This window comes from Phacochoerus africanus, chromosome 15 (genome assembly GCF_016906955.1).
Source record: "Phacochoerus africanus isolate WHEZ1 chromosome 15, ROS_Pafr_v1, whole genome shotgun sequence".
In the NCBI taxonomy this organism is placed as follows: Eukaryota; Metazoa; Chordata; class Mammalia; order Artiodactyla; family Suidae; genus Phacochoerus; species Phacochoerus africanus.
Window position 1 is genome coordinate 65,165,335 of NC_062558.1, and position 15,714 is coordinate 65,181,048.

Sequence of the window (15,714 nt, forward strand, 5' to 3'; positions counted from 1 at the left end):
ACATTGGCCAAAGGCCAGACCCCTCATTTCCACCATGGCTCTCGGATCTCTGCTGGCAGTACTAAAGACAAAGATGATGCTTTTTCAAGCTGCCTTGTGCCTGGAGCACACAAGCCCTCACCCCCATCCCCTTGGACCTAGCACCTTTGAAGTTTTGATAGTTTTTTTTTTTTAAAGCAACCAAAACCACACCTATAATAATGATGGCAGTCCTTAAAGAAAAAGCTGGAGGCATTTTTATAGCTAAACAATTTTATTGACTTTTTGTGAAATAAAAAACACAAAACAAACCACCACGGTTAAAGGCCATAATCAGCGCCGACCAAATGAACCAGCCACTTGGTTACAGTAGCTGATAACAAGTACTAGTGGATATTATTGCTTATACCCCAGGTTCATTTATATGTCCATTACATTTTGGCAAGATTACAATCAAATGGGAGCTTTGGTTGTATCAATTCAACTCTGCCTACTCCTTGAAAACTCTACCTCTCCCATTTTAGGATGGGATATATGTCAATTCTTCCTGAGTCTTGACATCTATCCTCTCATTCTCTCTTTTCTCCTTCCATGAACGATTTACAATCTATTGACCAAAAATGAAAGGGGATGCATTTATAACCATCCATCCCTACTCTACTGCCCCCTCCTTTGTCATGAGAGGGTGATAACATTTCTGGACCTCTCCAAACTCTTGTCTCTGATGTGTATCTTCTGCTAGTAATAAATGCCCACCTGTAATGTGGATAGATTTCCAAATACATTTGGCTGTCAGGATTGGAGTTTGGACTCAACTGTCTCTTCTCCAACTATTGAAGGCTACAAAAAAACCAAAAAAATCAACAACCTTGAGCATCCATAAATTGACCTCTTGACAGGAGAAGCCTCAGCCTCCATCACACAGCATCCCATGAAAGGTATGGAACTGTGGCCTTAAGATGCTCTGTTCGAGTGCTGTAACATTTTCATTTACAGAGAAGCAGTGATGGACAGCCTTTCAAAAGCTCCCCTGCTCAATACTTTCTATATTAACACTGAAAACTCAGAATGACAAAGGGTCTGAACTAACTCACAATAGCACCATTTCCTAGACTCCTGGAGTAAAACTCCTGTCTGCGTTGGAAAATGCAGGGACCCTACCCGGCCTCCGGCTTCATGCCTTCACAGGCCCTGCTGAACTTCAGCAGGGGTGGGTGGTCTGCCTTGGCCTCCTTCTGCAGTGACATGGATTTTCCCTGGGAAGAGTTAAAAAGAAGGGGTCTTACAAAGTTGAAGTTGGCCACAGGTGAGAGACCTGAGGAAGCCTGTTTCTGGTGGTGAGATGCAACAAGCCTGCAGACACTGTGGGGACAGAGTCCCGGGACCCTTGTCCATCTTGATTCAAGTCAGTGGAGAATCTGCATGCAGAAACACGGCAAGATCAAGGACTACCGAGAGATGTACATCCTAATCCAGCAATCCGAACACCAACACTCTTACAGGATCTTTTGTGTTCAGGTCCACCAGTGGGTTTGCCCTGGATATCGCTGGGATTTAATAAGCCCTTCTAATGATGATCAAGATTATCCTCTTAAATCTAGACATTTTAAACAACAGAAGATTGGATATCACTATATTTTACATGGCACATATAACCATATAATTATTAGCACTTACGCGGCAAATATTGTAAATACACACTCTTGTAGTTGACTTGGTAATTATACCGACATTATTCGGCAGAACAAAGATTAAACACTCTCTAACTTGCTCGCTGGGGAATTTCATTCCAAGCCTTTACTTCACAACAAAAGGATCACCCTCTAATTAAGTAATAATGCTCAGTGGGCATGTGGGCAAAGAGAATCACAGGGCGACTTCATGGTTAATCTGTGGCCTGTAAAATAAAGTAATACACGGTATTTTCATTTACAAGAGACCATATAAAAATATTTTCCAATTTGGAATTTGAAACATGAAAGCTGGATTTTTTTTTTCCTTTGTATAAAAAGAAATGAGATAACGGACTGAAGTTTATGAAGCCTCCTAACCAAAAAAAAAAAAAAAAAAAAAGAAAAAGAAAAAAAAATCTACATAGAAGTTGAAGGAATGCAGTGAGCGTCAACTTCCCTTTTTCGTCCAGGCTCATGGATGGTGAGCTTGTGCTTTGATCTCCACACAGAGAAATGCACAGAAGTGGAAGAAGATCAGTGCCTGAAACCTGAACTACGTTTTCTCTCTAATAATAAGACTAATTTTACAGTAGTGCTTTTAAAAGTGGTGGGTCAGATGACTGATTTTTCTTTTCCCGCCTCAGGCGACTGCTGGAGATGAATTCCAGAAGCACCACTTTCGTCTCGAGTGATGTTTATTTAGTGCAATATCTTCCTTCTCTCTTTCCCTTTTCACACGTTGGTAGTGGTCTTCTTCCTTCAGGTACCACACGGGGGGCCAGCGGTGCCGCTCAAAGTATGCCTGGTTGTCTGGGGAAGGGAAGATGCAGATGATCTTACCTGCTGTCCCCAAGCAGCTTCTGTGCACGGGGTTCTGTGCTTAATGTTTCTCCTACGTGATTAGCTTGTGTGTCCTCCCAACAACCCAAGTTTGGGGACTATGAGTAGGACTGCAGGCAGATCATGACACTGAAGTTCTGAGAGGTAGACTCAACGCCCCTTAAGTCACACAGCTGGACCCAGAGAGCCTGAACCCAGGACCCCCTGACTTTAGAGTGTACCCTCACTCCTAACTGTACCTCCCTGGACCAGGATGAGCCAACAACCTCAGCTCGCTCTGCAGTGGGGCCCCCTGAACCCCCTCTGCCCCAGTCCTCCCGACTGTGAAATACTCCAGAGGGAATTTCCAACCTGTGGTTCCTTGTGTCACATCACAGGAATCTGTGACTGCCACGCGGTCACAGGGACTACTCCACGAGCTGTGAGCTGCCTGGGTTCCTTCTCCAGGACAGTGAAGCAAACCCTTTGGTCAGAGGGTATGGCAGTTAGACAGATGGGGACTGCCCAGGCTCACCTGCGGACTTAGATTTGATTTCCTTGCGGAACTTGGAACAAACACTGTTGTAGTTGGTGCAGATGTGGTGCAAACACCAGGCGGCCAACTGGTGGGCGTTGTGAAACTGCAGGGAAGTGACCAGAAAGGGGTCAGACTCTCTTTTCTAAAGTGGGGCTCTAAAGAGATAAAAAGCCATCATTGGGGTCAAAGAAAAAAGGGCCCCCATGACTAATTCAGACACTGCTTGTTTGGATGACTGTTTCTGACTTGGGCCATGATCCCCACACCAGCCAAGTGTGGCATTTGGCACCCTTCTCCCCACACCGCCTGTGACAGGTGCACTAAAAATAAACACTGTAGTCTCAAGTATGCCCTGTCCCTCCCCCCTCCGCCCCCACCTGCTGTCTAGTGATCAGTGGCTGTGGCTTCTGGAAGGCACCAGCCAACAGCAGAAAGTGGCCATGTCATCTCTGTTTAAGGACGCCCCAGCAACAGAATCCTCCGTGTCGCATGTCAGAGCTCGGCTTGCTGGGGCCAGAGATCTGAAAGAGGAGACTGTGGGACCATGTGGCTGTCCTATACCTGTCCCTAGGTTACATAAGGAGAGCGAGTGGTGTGGGCAGGGTGGGAGGAATCCCAATAGCCCGGCCACCCTATCCTTTCTGAGCAGGTGCTCAGGATGCTGGTGGCTGAGGTGGCTGTGACTGAAAAAGACCTGATGCTCAAAAATCAACAGTTAATTCCCCAATCCTTCGCCAAATGTGGCAGGTCTCCCCATCCCTCACTCTTTCCATCCAGGCCCCTTTCAGACCTCTCTTCTGCTGTCTGTTGCTCTGGAAGTTTCTTTGAGCAGGCAAACCCCAGAAACCCGTAGCAGGCTTGCTCAGGGGCCAAATCAACGCCCTGAACAGAGGCTAAGACAAAAGCCAAAGTCCTCAGAAACTGACTCAGCAAATCAAGACGCCCAACATCACAGACAATTTTAGTAGGTGCTTCCAACTTCTCTTGATAATTGACTTCTTTCTGAAAGTCAGCTCAGTGCAGTGGTTTCCTGGAGTTGGCTCTACCTGTTCAGGAAAGTCAACTGTGCACATTTCTTCCCTACTGTCTGAGCTCAGTCACTGTGAGTCATTAAAGTTGTTCAGGTGGGAGGATTTGTCACAGAAACTGGAAAATGCCACAGATCAGGGTCCTACTTGTCCCCAGGCTGACTGTTCAATACTCACCAATGCACTCTGCATTAGGGTCTAAGGAATGGGCTAAGATACGGGCGGCTCCACCCTAAACTCTTCCTGCCAAGGCCTGTCAGAGCTTAGCAGTAATCCTATTTCCCTGCAGGGTGTGTGTGTGTTGGGGGGGAGGTGGGGGGGGGATGGGAGGGGGAGGGGGGTGGCAACACAAAGCAAACAGATGGACACAACTGTAAATCATTGCCTGGAGTGGGCGGGCCCTATGTGAAAGTTCTGGGTCATTTTATTTTTCTCTAGGAGAGAGCACAAGTCATAAACGGTCCCTCAGGCCTGTTTCAAAAGACACCAAGTTCCAAATGCGGACAATCAGTTTTGAGAAGGGGGGGGGGCTTGCTGATTTTACTGCAGTTCATGTCTGCTCTCAGTTTTAACCGTAACCGCCATTAGGTTTTTTTGTTTTTTTTAAACATTTGATTTTAATAACTGGTGCTTGTGTCTGTTTCTCTCAGTTGCCTATGATGGCCCCGAGGGCAGAGAACTTACTGTGTTTGTATCTACCTGTCTTCTCATCTAGGGTCGTGCCTGGTACAGGGGGAGAAAATCACACACACTTGTAGAATGTTACATCAGAACGAGCAGGTTGCTGTGAAGTCCTGCAGCCCTCCTTTTTCTCTTTTGAATCTGAAAATCTCCCGTGGCCGCAGCTGGAGTGGCCTGCGGGACACCTCCTAAAGGCTTCCCTCCTCTTCTTGACTGAGAAATACTGCTTTAAACTGTCTGACCTGGAGTTCCCATTGTGGCTGAGCAGGTTAAGAATCTGATATAGCGTCTGTGAGGATGCAGGTTCAATCCCTGGCCTCAATCTGGTGTTGCCACAAGCTGCAGCGTAGGTCATGGATGCAGCTCAGATCCAGTGTTGCTGTGGCTGTGGCGCAGGCTGGCAGCTGCAGCTCCGATTGGACCCCTAGCCTGGGAACTTCCATATGCTGTAGATGTGGCTGTAAAAAGAAGAAAAAAAAAAAAAACAAACCCACCCCCAAAACGAAGACTGCCTGACCCAAGACTAGGTAAACCACTGCCCTAACAGGCTGATGAAAAGACAAGAATGGATTCTTAGTTCCTTCCTCCAAGACTAAACTCAGCACCAGACTCTGCCAAGGACTGGATCACTCGCACACATGCCCTGTATTAGGAGAGGGCTTTCCCTCTTCCCTGCTCTTTTTCCTGAACATTGTCTCCCACTTGATGATCTGTAAGGTTTGATGGGGTGTGAATTGCCATTCCCATTCCCTACAGGTGAGGAAATGGAGGCAGAGTTTAGCTTTGTGTCTGAAGTAAGTTATTTAGTGATGAAGCCGAGCCTGGACCTCAGACCCTCTCTAGAGGAAGCGGGCAAGTGTGTACTGGGATTAGGGACCTACGACATCAAAAGCAACCAATGCTGATTGAAAAAAGAAAAAGACCCAGGAGAGCCACAGTGGGGGGCATCTCTGGACTTCAGGGGATTCTAGAAACTGATTTCAGCCAATCCATGTCTAAGAATTCACAAAAGGAGGGACAAAGCCTTCCCCTTGCATGTCCCAAGTCCTTCTCCAACACTGAAACTGGTGCCTCAGGGGCACCGTGGAGCTGGCTGGGGGTAGGGTCCTTGTTTTTCAAATGAAGCCCAGCTGGGAGATTGGTGCATGAAACATAAAACTCTCAGATCTCACTGCATGCAGGGGGCCTCAGTGACTGAGTGGTGACATCTTTATTTAGACAGATGCAACAGTGGAATGTTCTATCAGCATTAAACGAATGAGTGGAACATGCTTAAAAGGTGAAAAGCAAAACTGCTACAGACCTGGGCCAATTCCAAGTAAGAGAGCACTTCCCCATCAATGCCCACGCCACTCATTGCAGCCTTGGTCAGCTCCTGAACAGCGTGCTGCTCTGGTGGGGGAGAGGGAACAGCAGGAAGTTAGTGCCTGGAGGGTCTGGTCTGAGGGGAAAAAGCATGGGGCACAGCCCTGCCAGCCACACAAACTGAATCGAGGGCCCATGCTGACGTGTGGCTGATCAATGCGTGGAGCTCTGGTCTCCAGCCACTACACCAATGACTCTGGGGACACTTGTTGGTCCTTCTAAAATAGCCAGAGTCCTCCAGCCTTCACTGTCCAGTCTGGTAATCACTGACTACAAGAGACTATTTAAACTCAAATTCATTAAAATTCAAGAAAAAAAATTCAGTTTCCTCACTTGTATCACTCCAGTTTTCAATATTCTCTGACAGAAGAGTGACTGGTAACGGGAATGAGTCCAAATGGGGCCTTGAAGTTGGGAATGCATAGGTCTGTTTCAACAGCAACAGGTGGGTATGGACTGTTTCAACCTCTTAGATTCTAAAGACTGGGGAGAACTTGAGCCAGAGATCAAAAAAAAAATCTGGACCAGAGAGCCATTTTTGCTCAGAGGCTGTGTTCCAGGCATTTAAACTGAATTCAAATTGTGATGGAGTTCCTGCTGTGGCTCAGCGGAAACAAATCTGACTAGTATCCATAAGGACGCAGGTTCGATCCCTGGCCTCACTCAGTGGGTTAAGGATCCAGTGTTGCCATGAGCTGTGGTGTAGGTCACAGAAGCGATTCAGTTCTGGTGTGGATGTGGTGGTGGTGTAGGCCAGCAGCTACAGCTCTGATTTGACCCCTAGTCTGGGAACCTCCATATGTTTCAGGTGTGGTCCCCAAAAACAAACAAAACAAAACAAAAATTGTGCTTCTGAGTGGGCTTTCTCTCCCACCTCTGGGATTGACATGTGTAGGTACTGTCTTGGCGCAGTGATTCTGGTCCTCGACGAAGTAGTGTGTTTCCATCTCCTTTTTCTAATCTAGGATATTGTCCAAGTCACCCTTACTTTCTGCTTTGGCTCTGCCTACTTGTTACTCAATAATGCTTCTATCTGGTCCACACGGGATCAAGATTGGATTGGCGTCTCTGGCACAATCTTCCAGGCTGTCTGGACTGACAGACAAAGAACCACTTGTGACTAAATTTCCCAGAGAAGTCACTGGGTTTAAGTTTTAGGTAAAACACTATGTTCTAAACATCCATACTTAGGCTAAACAGCAAACACTATACAAATGATTAAAAGAATCATCTTAGGAAGCCATATATTAAATAATCATGACAGTAATTACAGCATTTAACAAGAGAAGTAAACATACATAGAGGTCTGTAAGTTCACACAAGGGGGTTTCTTTGGGTCAGTTTCTTTCATGAAGAAATCAGTCCCATGGTTTTATCACCATAGTTAATATTTAAGTAAGAATGGCTCAACTTCAAAAAATTATCACAACCTTGTAAATCAACTATACTTCAATAAAACGCCAAAAAAAAAAAAAAAAAAACCTGATCACAAAACTTATTCAACAGATTTGGCTCCAAATTCCTTTTGACTATTAAAAAAACATCAAATCTACCCTGAAAGGACAAATATTTGTAAAAACTGGATAGTCAGGTGGTTTGGGACTCTTACTTCTGAAAAACAAGAATGGTCCATTGCAGCCTCCCAGAGTTAGTAATTAAAAAGCTGTAATACTCATATGGATCTATGACTTTAAGGTGTTCTGGTTAAAAAACAGTTTAAAAAAAGTGAACAGTAATACTTCAACCATCTTTTGCTATCCAACTGGTAAAGAAGGAAGGGGAAGAGAAAACTGTGATCTCTAGTTGGTTGAGCGTCGGAGAAATCTGGAACACAGGGAAATTTTTTTCTAAAGATATTGCTGTGAAGTCAAGTGCAGATAGGACTGGTTGCTTTGTTCACATATTCATTTTCATTGAATGATTCAACACATTTTTATTGAGAACCTCATATGCTCAGGCACTGTTCTGTGAGCAAGGGTTAGGGCAGTGAACACCACCTCTGATTTCATGGTTAAGAGGAGTCGACTAAATGTGGCAAGAAACACTCACAGTGCTAACTGACACCTATGGTGAATAAAGCAGAAGGTTTAAAGTCAAGAAAAAAGGTATTTGAATGCCTATCTCTCATGGAGACCGTGTATCTCTTCAGCTTAACAACCGAACAGATCTAGAAATGATGCATAAGATTCTGCGAAGCTAAGCCAAGTCTCCCTTTTTCTCTTTTTTCCCAAAGTGATCTTGACAATGTCAGAACATTTTCTAAAATAGCTTTAAGAAAACCACTTACATAATGCTTACTAGGTGCCAGACACTGTTCTAAGGACTTAACTCATTTAATCTTCATAACAACTTTATGGTAGAATATTGAATACTGTTATCCCCGTTTTAGACAGGAAGAAAGCTGAGACCCAGAGCAGTTAGATCCAGTATGAAGTCAACCAGCCAGTAAATAGTGGAGCCAGGATCAGAACCAAAGCAAGTTGGGTCTGTAGCCCATGTTCTTAACTACTGCCTCTTTCTTAGAGACTGTGTCTAAGCACACAGTATGGGGATAAATGGACATAACAGCTTTTATTTCCAGGTCTGTGGTCCACAAAGGAGGCAGAGTGCATAGAGCATGGGTCATGGGGGAGCAGAGGTCATGCATTACTCATCTTTCAGTGTGCATCAGCAGGACCTACACAAACTAGATGCTTAAAAAACAGTTGCTGGAGTTTCTGCTGTGACGCAGTGGCATAAGGATCCGGCATTGTCTCTATGGTGGTGTGGGTTTGATCCCTGGCCAGGCGCAATGGGTTGCCACAGCTGTGATGCAGGTTGCAGCTGTGACTCTGATTTGAGCTGAGCCTGGGAACATCCATGAGCCATGGGCACGGCAAAAAAAAAGAAAAAAAAAAGAAAAAAAAAAAGGAAGTTATTGAATTGGGCTGTCTGATACATGTGATCAGTTCATGTCACCCTGCACAAGACATTCCTATATTGGGTGATAAAAAAAACTTAATTTCCATTTCCTAGAAATCTTCTTAAATGTGATTTTGATAAATATGGCAGCCAGACGCTGCATGGCCCAGAGTCATCAGCCTTACCTGCAAGTGCAACCAAGTGTGGCAGGCAAAATCTGTTTGCCAAGGCAATTAACTCCAGAGGGTCCAGGTCCAAGTTGGGTGACAACTGCTTGGTGTAGAGATAGTCCAGTACTGCCTGCATTGACATCTTGTTTATGTTTGGGAGATACACCTGAAATGTTATTTGAAAAGGTAAGTTCTGTTGAAGAAAGCAGGGGCACGTTCTCAGGCTACACTGCTTGTAAATCTCCTGGCTGTGTGATCTGTTATTAGTGAGTCTGGGATACCTGCTTTGACGCTGTGCAGAAAAAGTCGCTCGCTATTTATGGCTTTAAACCTAACGGTTTGATTTGTAGATGACAAAAGAGTAGGGCTGCCTGACAAAGCCCGATTTGGAATTTTTAAATGGCTATTTGGGCTTATAAATCAGAAAAATGGGCTATAAATGTAGGATGACATTATAGGCCCTCCTTGCCAAGTACCTTATAATACTCTATTGTGGGGAAAGAAATCTCCCGGCAACATGACAGGTGTTGGGGGGAGCTGCAAACTGCACTGTTGCTGATACCCAATACAGCCCAGTTCTCGGAGATGTCAAAAGCAGGGGTGGGGGGCAGCTATGAGCAACTATCCGAGTTGCCACGGTGACTGGTTTGACTCCAGCATTCTATCAATATGGGCTAGCATGATAGACACACTTTATTATTTTTCCTAGGGCGCAATCACATAGATTCGGAACTACTGGGCCATTATCAGGTATCAGTAGATTCAGAAAATCTGGAGAAACCTGTGGACATGGGGGTCGGGGGAGGGCTGGGTATGGGGAATTGTTTGTTCCCTTCAGGATCATCTTGTAGCTTCTGCCCCTATACACACATGCGAGAGTTTGCTGAGGAGCTGGGACTGCTTGGGAAGCAGAGCTGTGACTGGCTGGGCCCAGAGCCATGGGGATGTACATGGTGCTGCAGCTCTTCCCCATTAAGGGTCTCTAACTCCACGAGATGCGCCCTGGCAGAGCGCAGAACGGTGCCACCAAGGCTTGCTATCAGAATGATGGTGATGATGAGCATTAACCTCATTGAATAACTGACTGGCCTCGTTGAAGCTCTCCCAGGCCCAAGGTACTGTGCTAATAAACTTGCCTCATGCAAGTATCTATTTTGATCCTTATATCCTTCTGAGAGGGAACAAACTATTGCTTTTTGCCACTTTACAGATAAGGAAATGGAGGTTCAGGGAGGTTAAGTCCTGTGTCTGAGGTCACAGAGCTAGGAAGTTGGGGCTGATGTTTGGACCCAGGAAATATGATTCTAAAGTCTGTGTTCAGAACTGCTGTGCAGGACTGGAGCCCTTTCATGGAAAGGAAGAAAGCTATTAATGCAACAAAGCACTATATTTCAATAAGAGTTTTTTAAAAATTAGATTTCCAAATTCAAAAGGATAACCAGTTATAGACTTGTTAATTCTGGTACTTAATATACTGTTCTATATAGCATATAAAGATATAATCTATATATGATTATATCTATGCATTATATACAATTACCTCTATATTATATATCTAATCTCTTTCTCCAGACATTTGTGTGTGTGTGTGTGTGTGTGTGTGTGTGTATCTGTGTGTATGTGATGCCTCCACAATCTACAAGGGGCTCATGGCATCTAGTGGTGCAGTTGTAGACTTGTTTAAGCTATAGCAACCATCTATATCATTCTCCTGCATAGCCACCAGCCACCCCAGAGAGGGAACATTCTTTCAAACAGAGCTTTCCATAAGTGCATCAAAGGGAAGGCCCAGAAAAATTCCTAGAAATATTAAGAAAATTACCCCCACCTCTCTCAGACATAGTTAGTGAAAACAATTGTGATTCTATTAATAAGCTGCATGGCACAACCTAAATGTCCATCAACAGATGAATGGATTAAGAAGATGTGGTACAGGAGTTCCTGTTGTGGCTCAGCAAAAACAAATCTGACTAGTATCCATGAGGATTCAGGTTCAATCCTGGGCCTCACTCAGAGGTTAAGGATCTAGTGTTGCTATGAGCTGTGGTGTAGGCCGGCAGCCACAGCTCTGATTGAACCCCTAGGCTGGGAACTTCCATATTCCACGAGTGTGGCCCTAAAAAGACCAAAAAAAAAAAAAAGAGGTGTGGTACAGACACACAATGGAATACTACTTAGCCATAATAATGAAATAATGCCTTTTACAGCACTATGGATGCAACTAGAAATTCTCATACTGAGTGAAGTTGGACAAAGACAAATACCATATGATATCACTTATATGTAGGATCTAAAATATGGCACAGATGAACCTAGTTACAAAGCAGAAACAGACTCATAGAGAACACACTTGTGGGGAAAGGGAAGGGGGTAGGATGGATGGGGAGTTTGGGGTGGTAGCTCTAAACAGTTGCATTTAGAATGGATAAGCAATGAGGCCCTGCTGTACAGCACAGGAAACTACATCCAATTTCTTGGGATAGAACATGATAAAAGATAGTATGAGAAAAACAATATACATATGGCTGGATCACTATGTTGTACAGCAGAAATAGGCATAACATTGTAAATTAATTGTAATTAAAAAAATAAGTTTCATGGGTTACTAAAATCAATGACTTGACAAGTATGATCATGTCAAGTTTCTAAAACAACCTCTACAGTAAATAAAAATTGACAGGTAGAAAGTATTACTGATATTATTTTTTAAAAAGCTGTTGTACATTAATTAATGGCTATTCAGGTGACTTGGTTTGTGTTATATGTTTTTGTATATACATGCATTTATCTTATAGAGACATGAATTTATTAACAAGTTTCTGTGTATATCAACATCTGGCAGACTTTCCGTTCTCTAGTACAATTTTTAGATAGCTAAAGTTTAATTAAGCAGGGAATCTTTAAAATTTGGGCCATTCTGATAGCAAAAATATGTACATTTTACCAAGTGCTATAAAGTGTTCATGATTATAAATATAAAAAGTCTCCAAGCTTCCTCTGAACACGTGCTCTCTCAGGGGTGGGCATGTCTCTGTGAAAATAATTGCTAGGAGGACAGGGCAAGAGGCTGGGACAGGCCCAGGGATGTGTCACTAAAATGCTGTGACCTTTGACAAATCAATCCTCCTCTCTGATCTTCAGTTTCCTCGTCTGTTACATGGGAGAGATTTGGAATAGATGAAATCTAAATAAAGCTTTTTTTTTCTCACTGAGATTATGGATTTTGAAGACACTGAGATTACCTTAGCAATTTTTGTTAGGAGAGTGTTCTAAGTAGTGGCAAAATGGACGTCCTGGATAAAAAGAAATTATTTCTGGCAGCAGCAGATAACAGATTCCAGCAAGCAGCCCGACCCCAGTTCTCCCAGCGTCTTTGGAGTATTCTGACATTTGTAATCATCCATGGCCTGCTGTTTTCTTCTGCTTAATGCAACACTAATATTTATTTTTTAAAGCAGTGGCTCTTTTTGGCAAATAATGTTAGGGACCCTCAGAAGTAAGCAGCAAATGAGAACAAACTAAAAACACTTGCAGAACATACATTTTTTTTTTCCTTCTCATGGTTGATTTTTTTTTAAAAGGCTGTTTCTGTAGTTTTCAACATTCATAATTAACGGAATAGCAACAGAGCAACCATTTTTATAGAACTTAAAAAAATAAGCAAAAGAAATGGAATTAGAAATTTTGTCCCTTACCTGCTGAATGTAACTAAAAAAAAAAAAAAGGTTACGACTATAATGCTACCCTAAACAACGACCCATATTCCAGTTTAGCTGGTTTGAAATTTTAATTGCAAAGATCAGCTCAGACTATTAGGCTAATAATTAGAGATGGGCTCATCGAGAATGAGAAAGTATTCCAGATCCAGAGCATTGCTTACTACAACCCGGGCATGCATTTTTAATGAACCACTTGCTGAGTACCTCTGGGGAGAGAATTATGCTTACTGCTACATTAAAAGTAATGAGAAAAACACAAGTAAAATACAGTGTCTTCTTAAATATTAAATGACAAAAAATTTTAACAGAACATCCATGGGCATCTTTTATTCCTTTCTGGATATGCCTGTGATTTCTATTAATGCAAAAATAAAAATAGGCTGGATTTTGGGGAGGACATCAGATTTTTACAAGACAATAAAGAGTTAAAAGGTGACCTAGAAAGAAAAGGCCCAAGCAAATATGGGGCTAAATTAGCCATGGAGCTTTTATTGAGCTTTGAACCTGGTGCTTTTTCTTACCCTCATAACAATCTCTACCACACTTTTCTAGTTTAGGAAGGGGATGGGGGCTTGTTACCTTAGGGCTTCAGGAGGATAAAATCTTTCTTTAAACATGGCAACAATTTTTTTTATAGTTTTATTTTTTGGGAGGAGTGCACCCACAGCATGTGGAAGTTTTCAGGCCAGGGATTGAACCTGTGCCACAGCACGGACAATGCCTGATCCTTAACTGCCAGGTCACCAAAGAACCCCCTCATGGGAACAATTTAATAAGAATCTTCCAGGAGAATGGTCACCCTCATTTCCTGAGCATTTGTATGTTCTAGGTACCACACTCGATGCTTTACATGTATACTTTCATGCCTCACCTGCTCTTTGAAGAAGGTTCTCTTGGGGTTCCCATTTTACAGATGAGGACACAGGTTTACTGACTTATTTATTTATTTTTTATTTTTCTGGCCACTCCCACAGCATGTGGAAGTTCCTGGGCAAGGAATCAAACCTGTACCACAGCAGTGACCTGAGCCACTGTGACAATGTCAGATCCTTATCCCACTGAGCCACCAGGGAACTCCAGGACACAGGTTTAATGAGAGTCAGTCGCTCGCCCAAGGCCAAGCTGAGACTAGAATTCATAACTATGTAACATTATAGCCTAGACTGGAAATCCAGAGAAGGGGCAGGAAAGGGTGGGCGTGTCCACAGCTCATGGCATTCTTCATAGATTTGCCATCTTGGTACAGACCTTTGGTTGTTTGGGTCCATAGTCTTTGTATTTTGAGCTGAGCTGACACGCTATTGGGCTCAGCTACAGTTCTAAATGGTGAGTGACCTCATCGGGGGAGGAAGGGGATGCTAAACAGGGGTCTCGTCCAGGAGAGGCTGTGACACCACCACATATGTGCACTGTTCACATCTGCTGCCAAGTTTTTGTTTTGGTTGCCTCTCCTGCACATTTTAATCTGGAGACAATTACAGTCCATTCTGGGAAGGGATAAAGGGGATTAGCATTTGTGAGGTCAGCTCTGACAGTGTCCCTTTGTGCCTGGGCTCCTGACCTTGATCAACTTCTCTCTGCTGGGTTGAAAGCAAGCGCTCTGCAGTGCCATCAGTGCACACATCAGGGAGCTGGACAAAGAAGGGCAACCAGCCTCCGCGCTCTTTATCTCTGGAGATTACTGAGGTCGGTGACATGCCAATTGGATGAGGCTTTATGAATCGGTGGCTGTCCCAAATTTCCTTGGAAGTGAGAGGTGAAGAATAAGCATGATGTCAGCGACCATGTGTGTCGTACTTACGAGGTGCTCTGCAAGTGCTGACTCTCACATGTCACATCCACACCACGGCCTCTTATCGCGTCTTCTGGATGGGGAGGCTGGAGCTCAGAAAAGTGGTCACTTGCCCAAGCCTGCACAGCTCTGTACGTAGAAGAGTTGGGGATCTGAGCCCCACAGCCCTCACCTCACTGGGTATCTCTCAGTAACAATGCTGCCACATACCTCTGATGGCCCAGGAGGACTTGGTTTACCTGAGGGAGGGTCTCCTGATTTACAAGGGCTGGCAGACACTGGAAGATGTCATCAGGATAATTCTATAATTCTAACATCTTTTCCCCAAACAGTAGATGGTCTTTTGCTGGGGGTTGGTTTAGGAGCAGACGAAATTTGTTCTGGAAGCAGGAAGGTGGCCTGGTGATGGTGGGCTGGGTTGTGCTGGCTTGTGATCCTAGGATTCCATTTCCATGCTTGGGGATGCAAATGCAGGCTCCAGGGTCATAACAAGAGTGCTCAGATTTCTGGGAGGAGGGCTGCTTTGTCAAAGTTAGCTATTGTTTTCTGTATTTCTGTTAAAAGTTTGGAGAGCTGCTGAGATAAGCAAAATAAGCCCCTCAGGACAATAAACGTGATGGGGTGTCCCCATGTTTTGTTTTGTTTTTTAAAAAATGATTAAGAAATACTTGCAAAACTCAACCAAAAATGCCTTCTTCTAAAGTTAGAAATGCTTGAAGGGAATTTTTCTTTGTTTTCCAACAGTTTGTAAAGCACTCTGAGAGGACTTTCAGAGGAGTAACCCTTTGCTCTGTTACTGCTACCCTGGAGTTGACAAACCCGAAGAAAAGGCAGGTCAGGGTAGAGCCTCATGGGGTGTTGTCATGCAAGGGGACCTCAAACTGACCTGGTGCCTCCCTGTCTTGCTGATAAGGAAACTGAGGTACAGGGTCCTTTTAAGATCTCCCTTCCCCCTAATCTGTAAGGCAGAGCTGAGCCCAGGTGCTGAGTGAGTAAAAAAACTTTTTACTGTCTCCAACTTCTGGAAGACAGGCTGTGCTCCTCCTCTA

At 44.0% G+C, this 15,714-nt stretch overlaps 1 protein-coding gene across 3 annotated transcripts in view; it reads right to left on the bottom strand.

Moving 5' to 3' along the window:
* Nucleotides 1-239: 239 nt before the first annotated feature.
* RHOBTB1 (Rho related BTB domain containing 1) overlaps nucleotides 240-15,714 on the bottom strand; it is a 73,244-nt gene continuing 57,769 nt past the window's right edge. For all 3 annotated transcript variants that reach the window (XM_047760159.1, XM_047760158.1, XM_047760161.1), the window contains 4 exons: nucleotides 9,170-9,320; nucleotides 6,022-6,110; nucleotides 3,007-3,112; nucleotides 240-2,462 (listed from right to left, as the gene is read on the bottom strand). In XM_047760159.1, the coding sequence (XP_047616115.1) occupies nucleotides 2,293-2,462; nucleotides 3,007-3,112; nucleotides 6,022-6,110; nucleotides 9,170-9,320 (516 nt within the window). In that variant the 3' untranslated portion in view covers nucleotides 240-2,292. The remainder of the gene's footprint in view (nucleotides 2,463-3,006; nucleotides 3,113-6,021; nucleotides 6,111-9,169; nucleotides 9,321-15,714) is intronic.